This window comes from Bombus impatiens, unplaced genomic scaffold (genome assembly GCF_000188095.3).
Source record: "Bombus impatiens unplaced genomic scaffold, BIMP_2.2 scf_0197, whole genome shotgun sequence".
In the NCBI taxonomy this organism is placed as follows: Eukaryota; Metazoa; Arthropoda; class Insecta; order Hymenoptera; family Apidae; genus Bombus; species Bombus impatiens.
This window is the reverse complement of record NT_176616.1, coordinates 1,612,071-1,623,737: the sequence shown is the minus strand read 5'-3', so window position 1 is coordinate 1,623,737 and position 11,667 is coordinate 1,612,071. Positions and strand designations below refer to the sequence as shown.

The 11,667-nt window shown below is 38.2% G+C and overlaps 2 protein-coding genes across 3 annotated transcripts in view; both read left to right on the top strand.

The window, feature by feature from the left end:
* LOC100745371 (discoidin domain-containing receptor 2) overlaps nucleotides 1–4,025 on the top strand; it is a 143,537-nt gene extending 139,512 nt beyond the window's left edge. For both annotated transcript variants that reach the window (XM_033319640.1, XM_012382938.3), the window contains exons 15-18: nucleotides 1–227; nucleotides 1,278–1,512; nucleotides 1,633–1,782; nucleotides 2,337–4,025. In XM_033319640.1, the coding sequence (XP_033175531.1) occupies nucleotides 1–227; nucleotides 1,278–1,512; nucleotides 1,633–1,782; nucleotides 2,337–2,486 (762 nt within the window). In that variant the 3' untranslated portion in view covers nucleotides 2,487–4,025. The remainder of the gene's footprint in view (nucleotides 228–1,277; nucleotides 1,513–1,632; nucleotides 1,783–2,336) is intronic.
* Nucleotides 4,026–6,248: 2,223 nt separating this feature from the next.
* Nucleotides 6,249–9,753, top strand: LOC100747083. The gene is made up of 3 exons (XM_003487745.4): nucleotides 6,249–6,401; nucleotides 7,446–7,562; nucleotides 9,163–9,753. Exons 1-3 carry the CDS (start codon nucleotides 6,341–6,343, stop codon nucleotides 9,285–9,287), a joined length of 303 nt encoding a protein of 100 aa, XP_003487793.1. The 5' UTR covers nucleotides 6,249–6,340; the 3' UTR covers nucleotides 9,288–9,753.
* Nucleotides 9,754–11,667: the final 1,914 nt, after the last annotated feature.

Genomic DNA, 11,667 nt, shown 5'->3' with positions numbered 1-11,667 from the left:
GGCGGTGACATTCGAGCCGGTAGTACGACGGACCAAATAAGAGAAGTCCGATTTCTGTCCAGCCTGTCAGATCCGAACGTAGCTCGGATCCTGGGAGTGTGCACCGTGGAACCAGTCCCGTGGACGATCATCGAGTACACGGAACTCGGTGATCTCGCCCATTATCTTCAGTACAGTGTGCCACTTACGGGAACGCTTAGGCCAAGCTGCAATTTGAAAGCCCTTAGGTGAGATACCGCTATTCGCCGCGGTGCACCGATTCTAAAACGATACGTACGAGCATCACAGGGCACGCGGATAATTCGAACATAGCCTTATACGAGCGTTACGAAATGAAATCGCGATGGTACCACCGATCACTGTAATAATTCACGGATGAATAATATATTCACTTGTCGCGCGGCCTCTCTTTTATTCGGTACAATCGCAGCCTGGTTCGTTTATAACGTACCCGATTGATCTTAATGGCACTTCCGCGTTATACAGCTTCCGATTATATACGATTACGAGATCGTACATTACTCTTGTCGTAGCTGATAATGTTCCGCCAAGTGTTTTGTTACTCGGATAATAATTAACGTAATATTTTACATTCGCGAACGTGAAGTGAGAAAAAAGAGAAGTTCCCGAGAAAATTTGAAAGAGAATGAAGCTTTGCTATGGAGCATTAATCCCTCAATTCCTGTAGGAAGTTATAAACTTTAGCTTTTATCTATTGTACGATATATGCAAGCTGGTAGTTTAAAGGTTCTAATGCACTCTGGTAGAAGGTTTAGGTAAATGTAAATTGTTATGTTTTGAACTTATTTCATTATATAAATATTTAATGGTACGTACATAACGACTATCCATAACGTCGAACACCCACGTTCACTGGTTTTATCATTAAGTAAGCTCCTTTGCGTTCATTAAAGCGATAAAACACAGCAACAAAAATTTGTGATTTACAAAGAGAAAGAAGTATTTCGCGTATTTCGGTATAAATTTTTGAAGCCATTCATCCTAGATCACGTATAGTTGAATTTTACATTACAATTCAAGCTATGAGAATTTTAGAATAAATAATGATTTATTCATTCAACCTATAGAATCGACGAGATAAACGAGCGAAACTCCGGTGAAGGAATGTTCGAAAGCGCCGTGATCTTAGAAATAGAAATTGTTTCGTTCTTGTATGAAAATAGAGTTGCTCGTACATTCCATAGATCGGACGACGAACGAACGAACATCAATTAACGTCGACAGGTTCAAAAGCAAGCATTATATTATGATTTTAGTCAAAGCTGCCTGATGTACATGGGGACACAGATAGCATCTGGCATGAGGTTCCTCGAGTCAAAGAATCTGGTGCACAAGGACCTGGCAGCCAGAAACTGTCTAGTGGGCCGCTCTTACACCGTGAAAGTGACCGACATAGCGATGTGCAGTGACCTTTACAAGAAGGATTACAGTGACATAGGCGGCAGACCGCCGGCGCCAATCAGATGGCTGCCGTGGGAAAGCATTCTGCTGGTAAGGCTAAATGATTTTCGTCAAGCGAATCTCGTTCTCTCTTTAACGAGCGCGTTCTAGATCGATCGACCAGTCCATAAATGGGAATAGTACCAATGAACTTGCGCGTTTCGATTCTAGGACAGGTACACTTGCTCGAGCAGCGTCTGGTCGTTCGCTGTCACTTTGTGGGAAGTGATGAGCCTGGCCAGAGAGAAACCTTTCCAACATCTAACCAACGATCAAGTGATACAGAACGCAGAGCATATGTACTATGGGGCTGAGTTACAGGTATTCGAGCGTTTCTCTTTTCTTTATAACGTATATTATATTTTAAGAATAAAGATATACGTGTTAGATATACACAGATACATTTTGTAAATTCTTCTTTTAAAACAGTTTACGATAGTAACGATATTTTCACTCGATAAAAAGACGGAAATATTCTTATTAAGCTTTCAAAGACCAACATGTTAATATGCTACATTTTATTTGTTATTATTTTCGGCTGATTTACATTGTTGAGTTCCATGGTTTAATATAGTGGCTATGAAAGAAAAGGGAAGAATAGGTGGAAACATTTACTCAAGATACTTTTCGTTGCTATATCCTTCACCAATTAAATCCTACAATTTTACGAAGTTCGAAGAAATTGTATTTACGATGCTATTAACATAATTTTAAATCTTACAAACATTTTTTGTGTTTCTGATACATGTAATGGAGTTCTATTTATGTCTTTTAATAACATATTATTGTTCATATATAACATATTATTAATTCGATAAAACAAGCTAGAAGATTAGACAAGTAACCTCTTTAACAAATCTATATTTTCATTTCAGATATATCTTCCAAAGCCCACGATGTGTCCGGAAGAAGTCTACAGGATGATGTGCTCATGCTGGCGGAGGGACGAGACCTCGAGACCGACGTTCAAAGACATTTATACGTTCCTGAAAAACGTAATCGCGGACTATCGACCTGGTGCATAAACGATCCCACTAAACTGTGATACAAGAAAACGGACAATGAATCTCCTCTTGCCGACTAAAAACTCCCGACGTCGGGACTCGACGGAAGTGTACAATCGTTAGTTTTAGTGCATGCTGTGGAGAACGAGCCGCGCCGAATTTTGAGATTTTCTCGATCGTAAAGAGATGATCGAAGGAGAAATTTTCGCGATGCACTTCTATCTTTGAAGCGAAGCAAGGCGAAGCCTTGAAAAGGGTTCTTCTGTTCTCGATCTCTATCTCTGACTATCGATCGGGCAAAACTAAAAACTTAAAAAGATATAAAAATACGAAAAAAAAAAGATGACAACTTCGCTAGAATCTCGGCGAATTTTTGCCCGGTCGCCCGACGAACACGTCGCCTCGATATTTTCTAGTCAGCTCGGTCCTTCAATTCCTATGAAAGTGCTATATATCGTGTACAGTATTCTGAACACTAAAGACGCGTATACCGCGATGCTAAGCACCGATAAGTCTATCCACTTGTACATACGAGACTAGATACTGACGCTAGGTAAACGCTGGGAATTTTCGCGACTGCTGGTGCCTTCGAAAAACATTCAATCGTGTTCCTTCACTTTCCTCGAATGGAGAAACTATGCTATACACGAATTAATTACACCGATCTTGATATATTGTGTACAGGAATTACATTTTTTAAGTTTTGAATATTCTTAAAGATCTTCGACAGAAGTGGCGTCGTTTGCTTGTTTTCATTTAACCCCAGTATAGACAGTTGAGTAAATTATACAACGATCAATCGATAAATCTATTATTTACCTGGCGTACACAGTGTATTAATAATTTATACGAACAATAGACGCGGTAGAGCATAAATTTTCCAAGATCACGTTTACATAACGATCCTATATAAATCTCTGATCCTAATCATCGCATTATATCGCGTTATAGAAATTCTACTATTTCTCGAAGCGACACGACGCGCCCACCAGCAACGCAAACCTCCCGACTTATACTTGTACATTCGAAAGCCCGTCGTACGTAGCAAAGTACTTATATCGTTCCATTGTATTCCTTTCCGTTCGAAAGAAAGACCTCACATCTTTAACGGGCGTAGATTCGAAAAAAACAAACCCGACTAAACTCTGTTCTTCGCGAGAAACCTAAACGCATAATCATCACGCTCCTTCCTTTGATTTACCATTTAAGGGCAGAGAGGAGAGACAACGAGAGAAAACAAGGCATAAACGATCGCTGTAACGCTGCCAGAGGAATCGATCAAGCGATTCTGAGCTCTTCGTCGCCTCGAATTCCGAGAACCGCGAACAGAACGTTTGAACGCCACCAATGCTACCAACCTGTTTGATGGTAACGATAATGTCAATAACACATCGTTGCAGAACGTTGACTATCACAGGAAAATTGTTGGTAAAGTGCCAAACGGAGTGAAGCGTTCAAACGTTCCCCTCTGCACGCACCTTTCTGTAATTCTTAAGATGGATTCAAGTATACGTTGAAATGATTAACAATAAAGTACTGAGTGTTCCTTTCTGACTGTGACTGCGTTTTCTTTTTCTTTTCTTTTTACTTTCTATCTTTACGTTTTCTATGTCGTTTTTTTAATTGTGGTGGATAAAAATAGAGGCTGAATGCTTTCGGAAAACGATTCAACTATCTCAATATTAAGTAAATAGTAGAAACTTACGCGTCTCGAAATCTCACGTAAAACCCAGTTTGGTAAATTAGATAAGTTCCAACATTGTTTTTTGATAAGATTCTAAGGTGGTCTCGGTGAACAACGCGTTTAATAATCTTCAAAGTTTATTGACTCTCAAACGCGTTAGTTCGCCAAAACTTTCCAAAGAAACGATTTTTCCTTGAATTTAAACGACACCGCGAAGTCAATGAAATTTACTTACAAAATATGCGGTTCGCGTTAAGAATAACGTGTTCCCGGAAATATTCCCTATACCTGGAATAATATGACGAAACAACACGGATAAAGATATGTATTATTCGGTATTTTTTCTTCTAGCTATTTATCTGGAAAGAAATATTTGTCTTCCATAAAAGGAATAAGATAACTACGTGTAAATTTCTTCACAAAATTCGCAGAGGTGAAATTATCGTTATTACGTGGTATAGTGACGATATAATTTCAATGTCACTGACAAAAAGAATATTATCGAATGCTCATAAAAGCCTCGATAAACGGATGTGTACTTCCATGAAAGGTCACTTAAGACGTCCAGATCGAATCATCGAGAATAACTTGAGTCATTTAAACGGGTATCTGAACACGAAACATTCTCTCGCCAGTGGCAAAGTAGTGTCCTTTAAGTAAAGTTTCGACCACCAACGGCTACTACAGTCTCGATATCTAAAAAGGTTGCCGGAACAATCGTCGCTCGGCCAAGTATGACCAAAGTTTTCGAATCTTCGAGGTGGTTCCATTAAACGAAGGGGATCGGTCATAAATCATCGGTAAACCTTTTATCGACACAATTCGGATAACATTGCTCTGCGTCGACAGGAGGCTCATTAATCTTCTCCCGACGAAGTGCATAGATCAGACTCGATCATAACCGACCCGCTCCGGAAAATTAACGACAATTTTATGGGAGCTGGTAAAAACTTTGAGACATGCTTCTAGTGACGCATTAGCGTTTTTAATCTTTCTGATGAAAATTTGTATACGGTGAGGTACGCTATAACGTAGTAACGAGCAATTTTTATGACTAAGATCAAAATGCTATAACGTGCAAGGACGCTACAACGAAGAGGAAGAAAGATTAGCCGTTCTGCCGATTTTTTCACTAAACCTTCGTTACGATGGTAAAGAGTAAACGATGCGAAATTATTTATTTAAATTATATTTTTCCACTGCTTAAATCGTTGTACTAGCTGTAACCATGTGGTCCTAAGATGAATTATTCCTAATAACATATGCTTATGCTTACATCTACTCATAAATGTATGTTACAACGAATACATGCTATAACAAGCGTGGTTCGAGAATCAATACCGCTCGTCCTAACATACTTTATCGCACCTACATACATATATAAGATTTTATATATTCGGAGAAAATACAAAATAGAAATCAAGAAACATAGGGAAGACGAAAATCTGTGGTCTTATGTATTCTAGGATTGATACAAAAACCTCAACAAACAAAATCTTCAGAAAATAACCACTTTACATAATAAAAATCTACATTTACAATATCTACATTTGCAAAACGAAGGCTTGAAACAAATAGAAATTAAAAACCTGCGGTTACATGGATGCCAAAGATCGACACGAAGATCTCAGTTTGTTATCTTTAACATTTATCTTAACGAGAAAGAAAGGTAGGAAGAAATTACTCGTTATCTATAGCAAAATCTGAAAAATAGTATATAAATCTAAAAACACATACTCTCCAAGAGTTATCTTTAATGTCGTAGAAAAAAATCTTCGATACTTCTCCTCTCTGTGGTAGGCAAAAATGAATAAAATGGAAACATTCGATATTGCACGGATGTCACAGATTAAACATTAATCCAGTCGTCAACATGCCTAACAAGCTGTACGTGCGTCAATTGTTTACTCGCGAGGGGAAGTACGAAAGCGCGCTTCTCTCCGGAATTCACCGTGACTGATCGATCGAATTGCTTCAAGACAGAACTAACAACGTGTTCGTACATTGGTCTCGGAGAGATAATGAAATGCACGACGACGAAATGGGCGGGCGGCCGCCTGTGTGCGAGTGTATACGTGTCGCGTAACGTTGGTCGCTTACGTTTATATAATGCTCGACCCGGGAAAGTGAGACCATTGAATCGTCGACTGTCAAAGAGGCACGCGTTCCTCGACACATCATCAACGACAACATGAAGCTCTGCCCGTCTGTTTTTCTCGTCGCCCTCGTGGCCACCCTTCTGCTCTTCATCGGTAAGGAAACAGAAATCTAACGATCAAATCGATTAACTTAACGCTAGAACTACCAGATTCGTCAAAAGAATAGTATTCAGATTTTTCGCTTTTGTAATTACTGAGGTAAAAATATGACTGTGTATATTTATTACCTTTATTATATAATTATATTTATACCTATTTATTTCTATTGTACTACTTTAATTATTATTATCCATGCGTGTATATTTATACACAATATAATTATATATATATATCTGTTATTTATTTTTATATAGTTATATCTGCTTATTTATTTCCATTATACCATGTTAAATAAATATATTTACATTATTCACAACACAGGTTGATAGTTATAGCGTTAACCAATATTTTGGTGATGGATTCGAATAAGTAAAGTATCGCATGGTTTTATAAATCCAACAAATCTTTGCAATGTACATATTAAAAAGAAAAAGTTTCTTATATCAACGCCTTAAAGATGGTAACAATTCTACAAAAGTGAATGACCTTAAGATCAACGAAGAGACTCGACTTTATAAAGAATTTTCACTCGCTTCGTCACGCAGATATTCTTTTGTAAATGGTAGGAGATATCAAGGTAATTCGCTTCTCAGACTAGCCACTTTAATTCAACGCTATAATCTAAACACTTGGAAGATAATAGAAGCAATCTGTTCTTATATTGAATATAAGTATCTGAATAATTGTGAATTTTATCAAATTATTCACTCGTAGTACCTTCGATCTTTTTCGTTCGATGTTTAACTGTGACTTTACATTGTGGCGGCATGCAAGATCCATAAATAGCTACAAACTTCCCTTTGATGGGACGAAGAACGAGTGGCTTTCTTTACCGCGACACAGCAACGTCCTGGTAAATTGAAATATTCGCCCCAGCGAGCCCGCCTCAACCCTTCCATCGTTTTACTCGCTTCGCTGACCTCATGTTCCATCGAAACTCTTCTGTCGATCGTACAAAATTTCGTCGCACGATGTCCAACCAATTACTTAAAGATCCTCAACGATGATAGGCTGATAATACTAATGTTCTATTTCCAGAGTATACAACCGCAAACAGCATATGCCCTGAAGAGAATTGTCTTGAATCGACGAAATGTAACGATTGGGTAGTTGGTGGTACGTGTCCACGATCAAGTGACACGTGTTGCAGCGTCGGTAAGTGTATTATTTGATCTAGTATGGTTTTTAAATGGAGGAGTTGAGGAACTTTCTGAAAAAAGTGTCTATAAATTTAGTTATTATATTTTAAATCTGTTATTTCGTTCACTTCACATGTACTTCATAATACAATATACTAAATACAGCAAAATTTATTCGAGTTTCCTGATAAATGTTTTCGATGAGCCTATTTTCTAGCTCAATAGCTGAATTATTTTATGAAGATCTTCTTCATTATACAAATATAAAAAGAACAAGGTTCTTTAACGGCAATTATAACTATCGGTCGAAACTTAGTTGATATTAGCAAACTACAATTAATACTTTTAATCTATTCAAAATTCCAGTCACTATTTCGTCTTATGGGTCCGTTTTCCAGGAATCTCTTCAATTAGACTTGAATTATTATTATATAGTCGATTATCTAGAATTTTCGTAGCTAAAAGCAATAACTATATGAGAAACAAGAATATTCATTTTCTCGGTTGGTTACTAATAAGCAGTTCGTGAAAGGAGTTTGACGTTAGGTTAGTTTGAAGCGTAATTTACGTATTTCCATCGTTTGCACGAGTTCTTTATTGATGTCCGCGAGCTGGTATGGAAACGGCACGCTTTCGTTTATTCCCGTCACGGTATAAAATACACACAGAAGACCGATGGTAATTATGAGGCAGTAACGATAACGTAACCGTGCGTTACAACTGGATATAGCAATTTCACGCTCGCCGGTACGGCACACACGCAACACCATAATTTCTACTGTGCCAAATCGAATACTCTCGAGATTCACTTTTGCGCGCCGTGAATTTCGAACGAACACGTCGACGAGTTAATTCATGCGTCACTGTGTCCGCACTTTCACGAAACATGTCGCTAGCCTACTACATCCAATCGACTCTTTCAACTTTATTCCTCTTTAGTATTCATTCAATCTGTTCTTCTGCCCCCATCTAATGTTTCCTTTAACTATTTCTTCATTCGATATTTAAAAGTGTAATTCATCGGACAATACGATACATGATTAAAAAATTTCCAATACGCATTATCGTCTTGCACGTGAATTTTAAAAACACAGTGAAGAGATATAAATTTTTTGTCAATGTTTGTTGTTAATTTTCTGATTATGATGCTGTTTTATAAATAAAAAGGGGCATTTTAATATAACATAAGTGAGGAGAAAAATATTCTGTTAAAGTTTAAAGATATGAAACAGATAATCGGTTTGTAAAATATTTAGGTCGATGTACAAACACGTATTTAATTCTTAGATCAAACAAAAAGAAAGAAGTAGAATTTTTGTGCTATACGCGTCAATAAAAGACAAAAATGTGACTTTTCTTGTATGATCTCCGTCGAATTTTTCTTTCTACAACATCTTGGCAGCTATATCATATCAGAAAATTTCTTTACCACTGTCACTCATAAATATGTACGACCTCTTATTTATGATTTCAACCGGTAGTTTCTAGAAACTCCTCACTGACATGTCAAAAGTAGTATCGACTCAACAAAAAAGCAATCCGTTATCAAACGATCAATTCTCCTACAATTTCTACATCCTGTTCCACTGTATGAAAGAGACAATTTCTGTTCACAGTGAAATCGGAATATAGGACTCATTGCCGGCACTTCGGAGGCGAATGCTTGGACTCCTGTAACCAGTTACTACGTCAAGCAGCGGTCGATTGTCCAGCTGACAAAGTCTGTTGCACGTTAGTTTAATCGATCAGGAGGGGAAAAACAGGCAACAACAAAAGGCCTGTCCAACGTCTGGATCGTAGTGTTAATGTAAGCGATTAGTTTCGACATCAGCTGCGGCTCGTATCTGATGCGAACGTAATATCACGCGATGCGACGCATCTGTTCCGTAGAACGGTAGAAAACCGACTTAATTGGTTTTACAATTACAACGGTAAATGCGTGGCGTGTGGGCTAAGCCCGTATAACGAATGAAAAATGGCGTACTCCGCGTGATAATTGCGAATACGCGGCCTGTCGCACAGATGTGGTACTCGTCCGCGTGAAATTAGTGCAAATGTGAAAACGTTGGCTTCTCCATACGTCGTGAATGTTCGCGGTGACTCGATGCATTCGTTTCAACACCGAGAGGAGACTATAACATGTAAAACGCTACATGGTCACGAGGAGGAAAAGTATTTATAATAAAATATTCGTGTCTGACAGACAATGTGGAATTTACTCTTTTACTCTAGAAACTTTTCACCTGTTATCGCCAGTCAATGGTTACTATTTATCACTGTTTGTGTAAGAGATTTTTATAATTAGATCATTAAAGATATAACAAGGATGTAGGGTGTGCTTTTTATGCTACGTAGGATAAGGCATTGGGGCAATGAACGTTTATCGCGTTATTGATCGTATTTTTCTGATAAAGTAGCAGACAATAATATAATATCCTTGACCGATATTTCCGGTTGTGAAATTATTATCTGTGATCAATGTCTACATTTCACGAAGAAAATGAATCATCGTTGAGAGTATGGAACAATCGCTCGGATAGGACTCTTTTTATCTTTTCCTACTAATTAATGCGCCTTTAACATCTTATTTACGAGATCGGAAATTATCGATAAATTGGAAAGCATTGTTTAATGTCACGAAGCGAAAGAAAAAAGATTATAAAATATGAAAACTTAAATAATATTAAACTTGAAAGATAGCACATGAAATAAGCAAGTTTCAAAAAACCAACAGATATTAATATATTTCCACAAAATGATTATCATACATCGTATCGTTGCACAATAATCGCGTCGATATAAATCCAACGCGAGGGACAGCGAGGTACTGAAAAGAAACAGGAAGGACGCGCAAGAGAGTAAAGAGAAGCAGGAAGAAATAAGAAATTGATAGGAGGGGTACGCGTAGCTGCAGGCAATGCAGGCAGGACATTTGATGGTGCAGAAACGCACGCACAGGAGATTTAGAGTCGTGTTGGTCAGCCCTCGAGGTGCTACTCGGAGAATCGTGTGCAGAAGAGAAAGAAAAGACGCCAGAGGCTTCTTCTATCGTTGGCCATCTTTGTTCGTGAGATAAGAAACCATGGAACGGTGACGCCTTCGTTAATGCGAATTAACGTTATAAAGTGTTGGCGTCTAAAACGAAAGATCATTTGAATGCTAAGATGTATTCTTCATCTACGATCGAAAAAGAGATGAAGAAGCAAGAAAGAAGAGGTACCTTGCCCGAGGCGAAGCATGAGGAACATGTGACACTAAATATAGAAACACGCCACGGACGAGATCGAGGAATTCTCCGGAAGGTAACGAGAGAAATATCCTCGTTTCGATAAAATAGAATTAAATGACAGATAGTAAAGAAATTGCGAGGAAGAAACGGATTAGTACATCGATGATCTACTATGTTAGAAGTGGTGCATTTTCTAAGAAGAGTGCACTTCATTTATCCGGAGGGGGAAATGTGTACCATATTATCGTGATGGTAGCAATGCTTGAGTTGGTAATAGGTAGATGGCGAGTTTTCATGTAAAAATTCTAAGGTACAAAAACGTATAGAATGCACATAATATTTATTTCGGATTACTATAAAAGAATAGGAAATTTGAACTTAGTATCATTTTAAATGTTCTATAAGAAACAATGCTTTAGGAACAAATCCTGATTTCTACGTTACATGACTCCAGCAAAATCTAAATCAGAGAACAATGACCGCTTACGACAAACTTTTCACATTCGCTCGAAACGACTTCATCCTCGATCCAATATCATCTACGAAACACCAATTCCTCGAACTCCATAAATCCTCTCCCAAATTTTCCCATAACTAATCCCAGATCTCCAAATCACCAGACCCAAAATACATCCTCATAATGCGTTCCCTCCCACGAACCGCAAAATGACGCGAAGAAGTTGGAATTATCAAGACGAACGCGAAAAGACGAAAGTAAGTAGAGAAACGGGAAGAGAGACGAGACGAGGACGAGGACGAGGACGACGAAGAGGAAGATGATGAAGAAGAAGTACACCTTGCCCGGAGCGCTGCAGGCAGATGCCAGTACGTTGGTACGTGTACTTACATATACACACGTAAGAGCCGTTTCGGTTAGCCCGGGGGCGAAGGC

What these genes read in the sequence shown, in the direction of transcription:
- LOC100747083 (XM_003487745.4), top strand. Translation starts at nt 6,341, where the DNA reads ATGAAGCTCTGCCCGTCTGTTTTTCTCGTCGCCCTCGTGGCCACCCTT. An exon ending in CACCCTTCTGCTCTTCATCG is followed by an intron (nt 6,402 to 7,445) that starts GTAAGGAAACAG and finishes TTCTATTTCCAG; the next exon opens with AGTATACAACCGCAAACAGC. An exon ending in TGACACGTGTTGCAGCGTCG is followed by an intron (nt 7,563 to 9,162) that starts GTAAGTGTATTA and finishes TTCTGTTCACAG; the next exon opens with TGAAATCGGAATATAGGACT.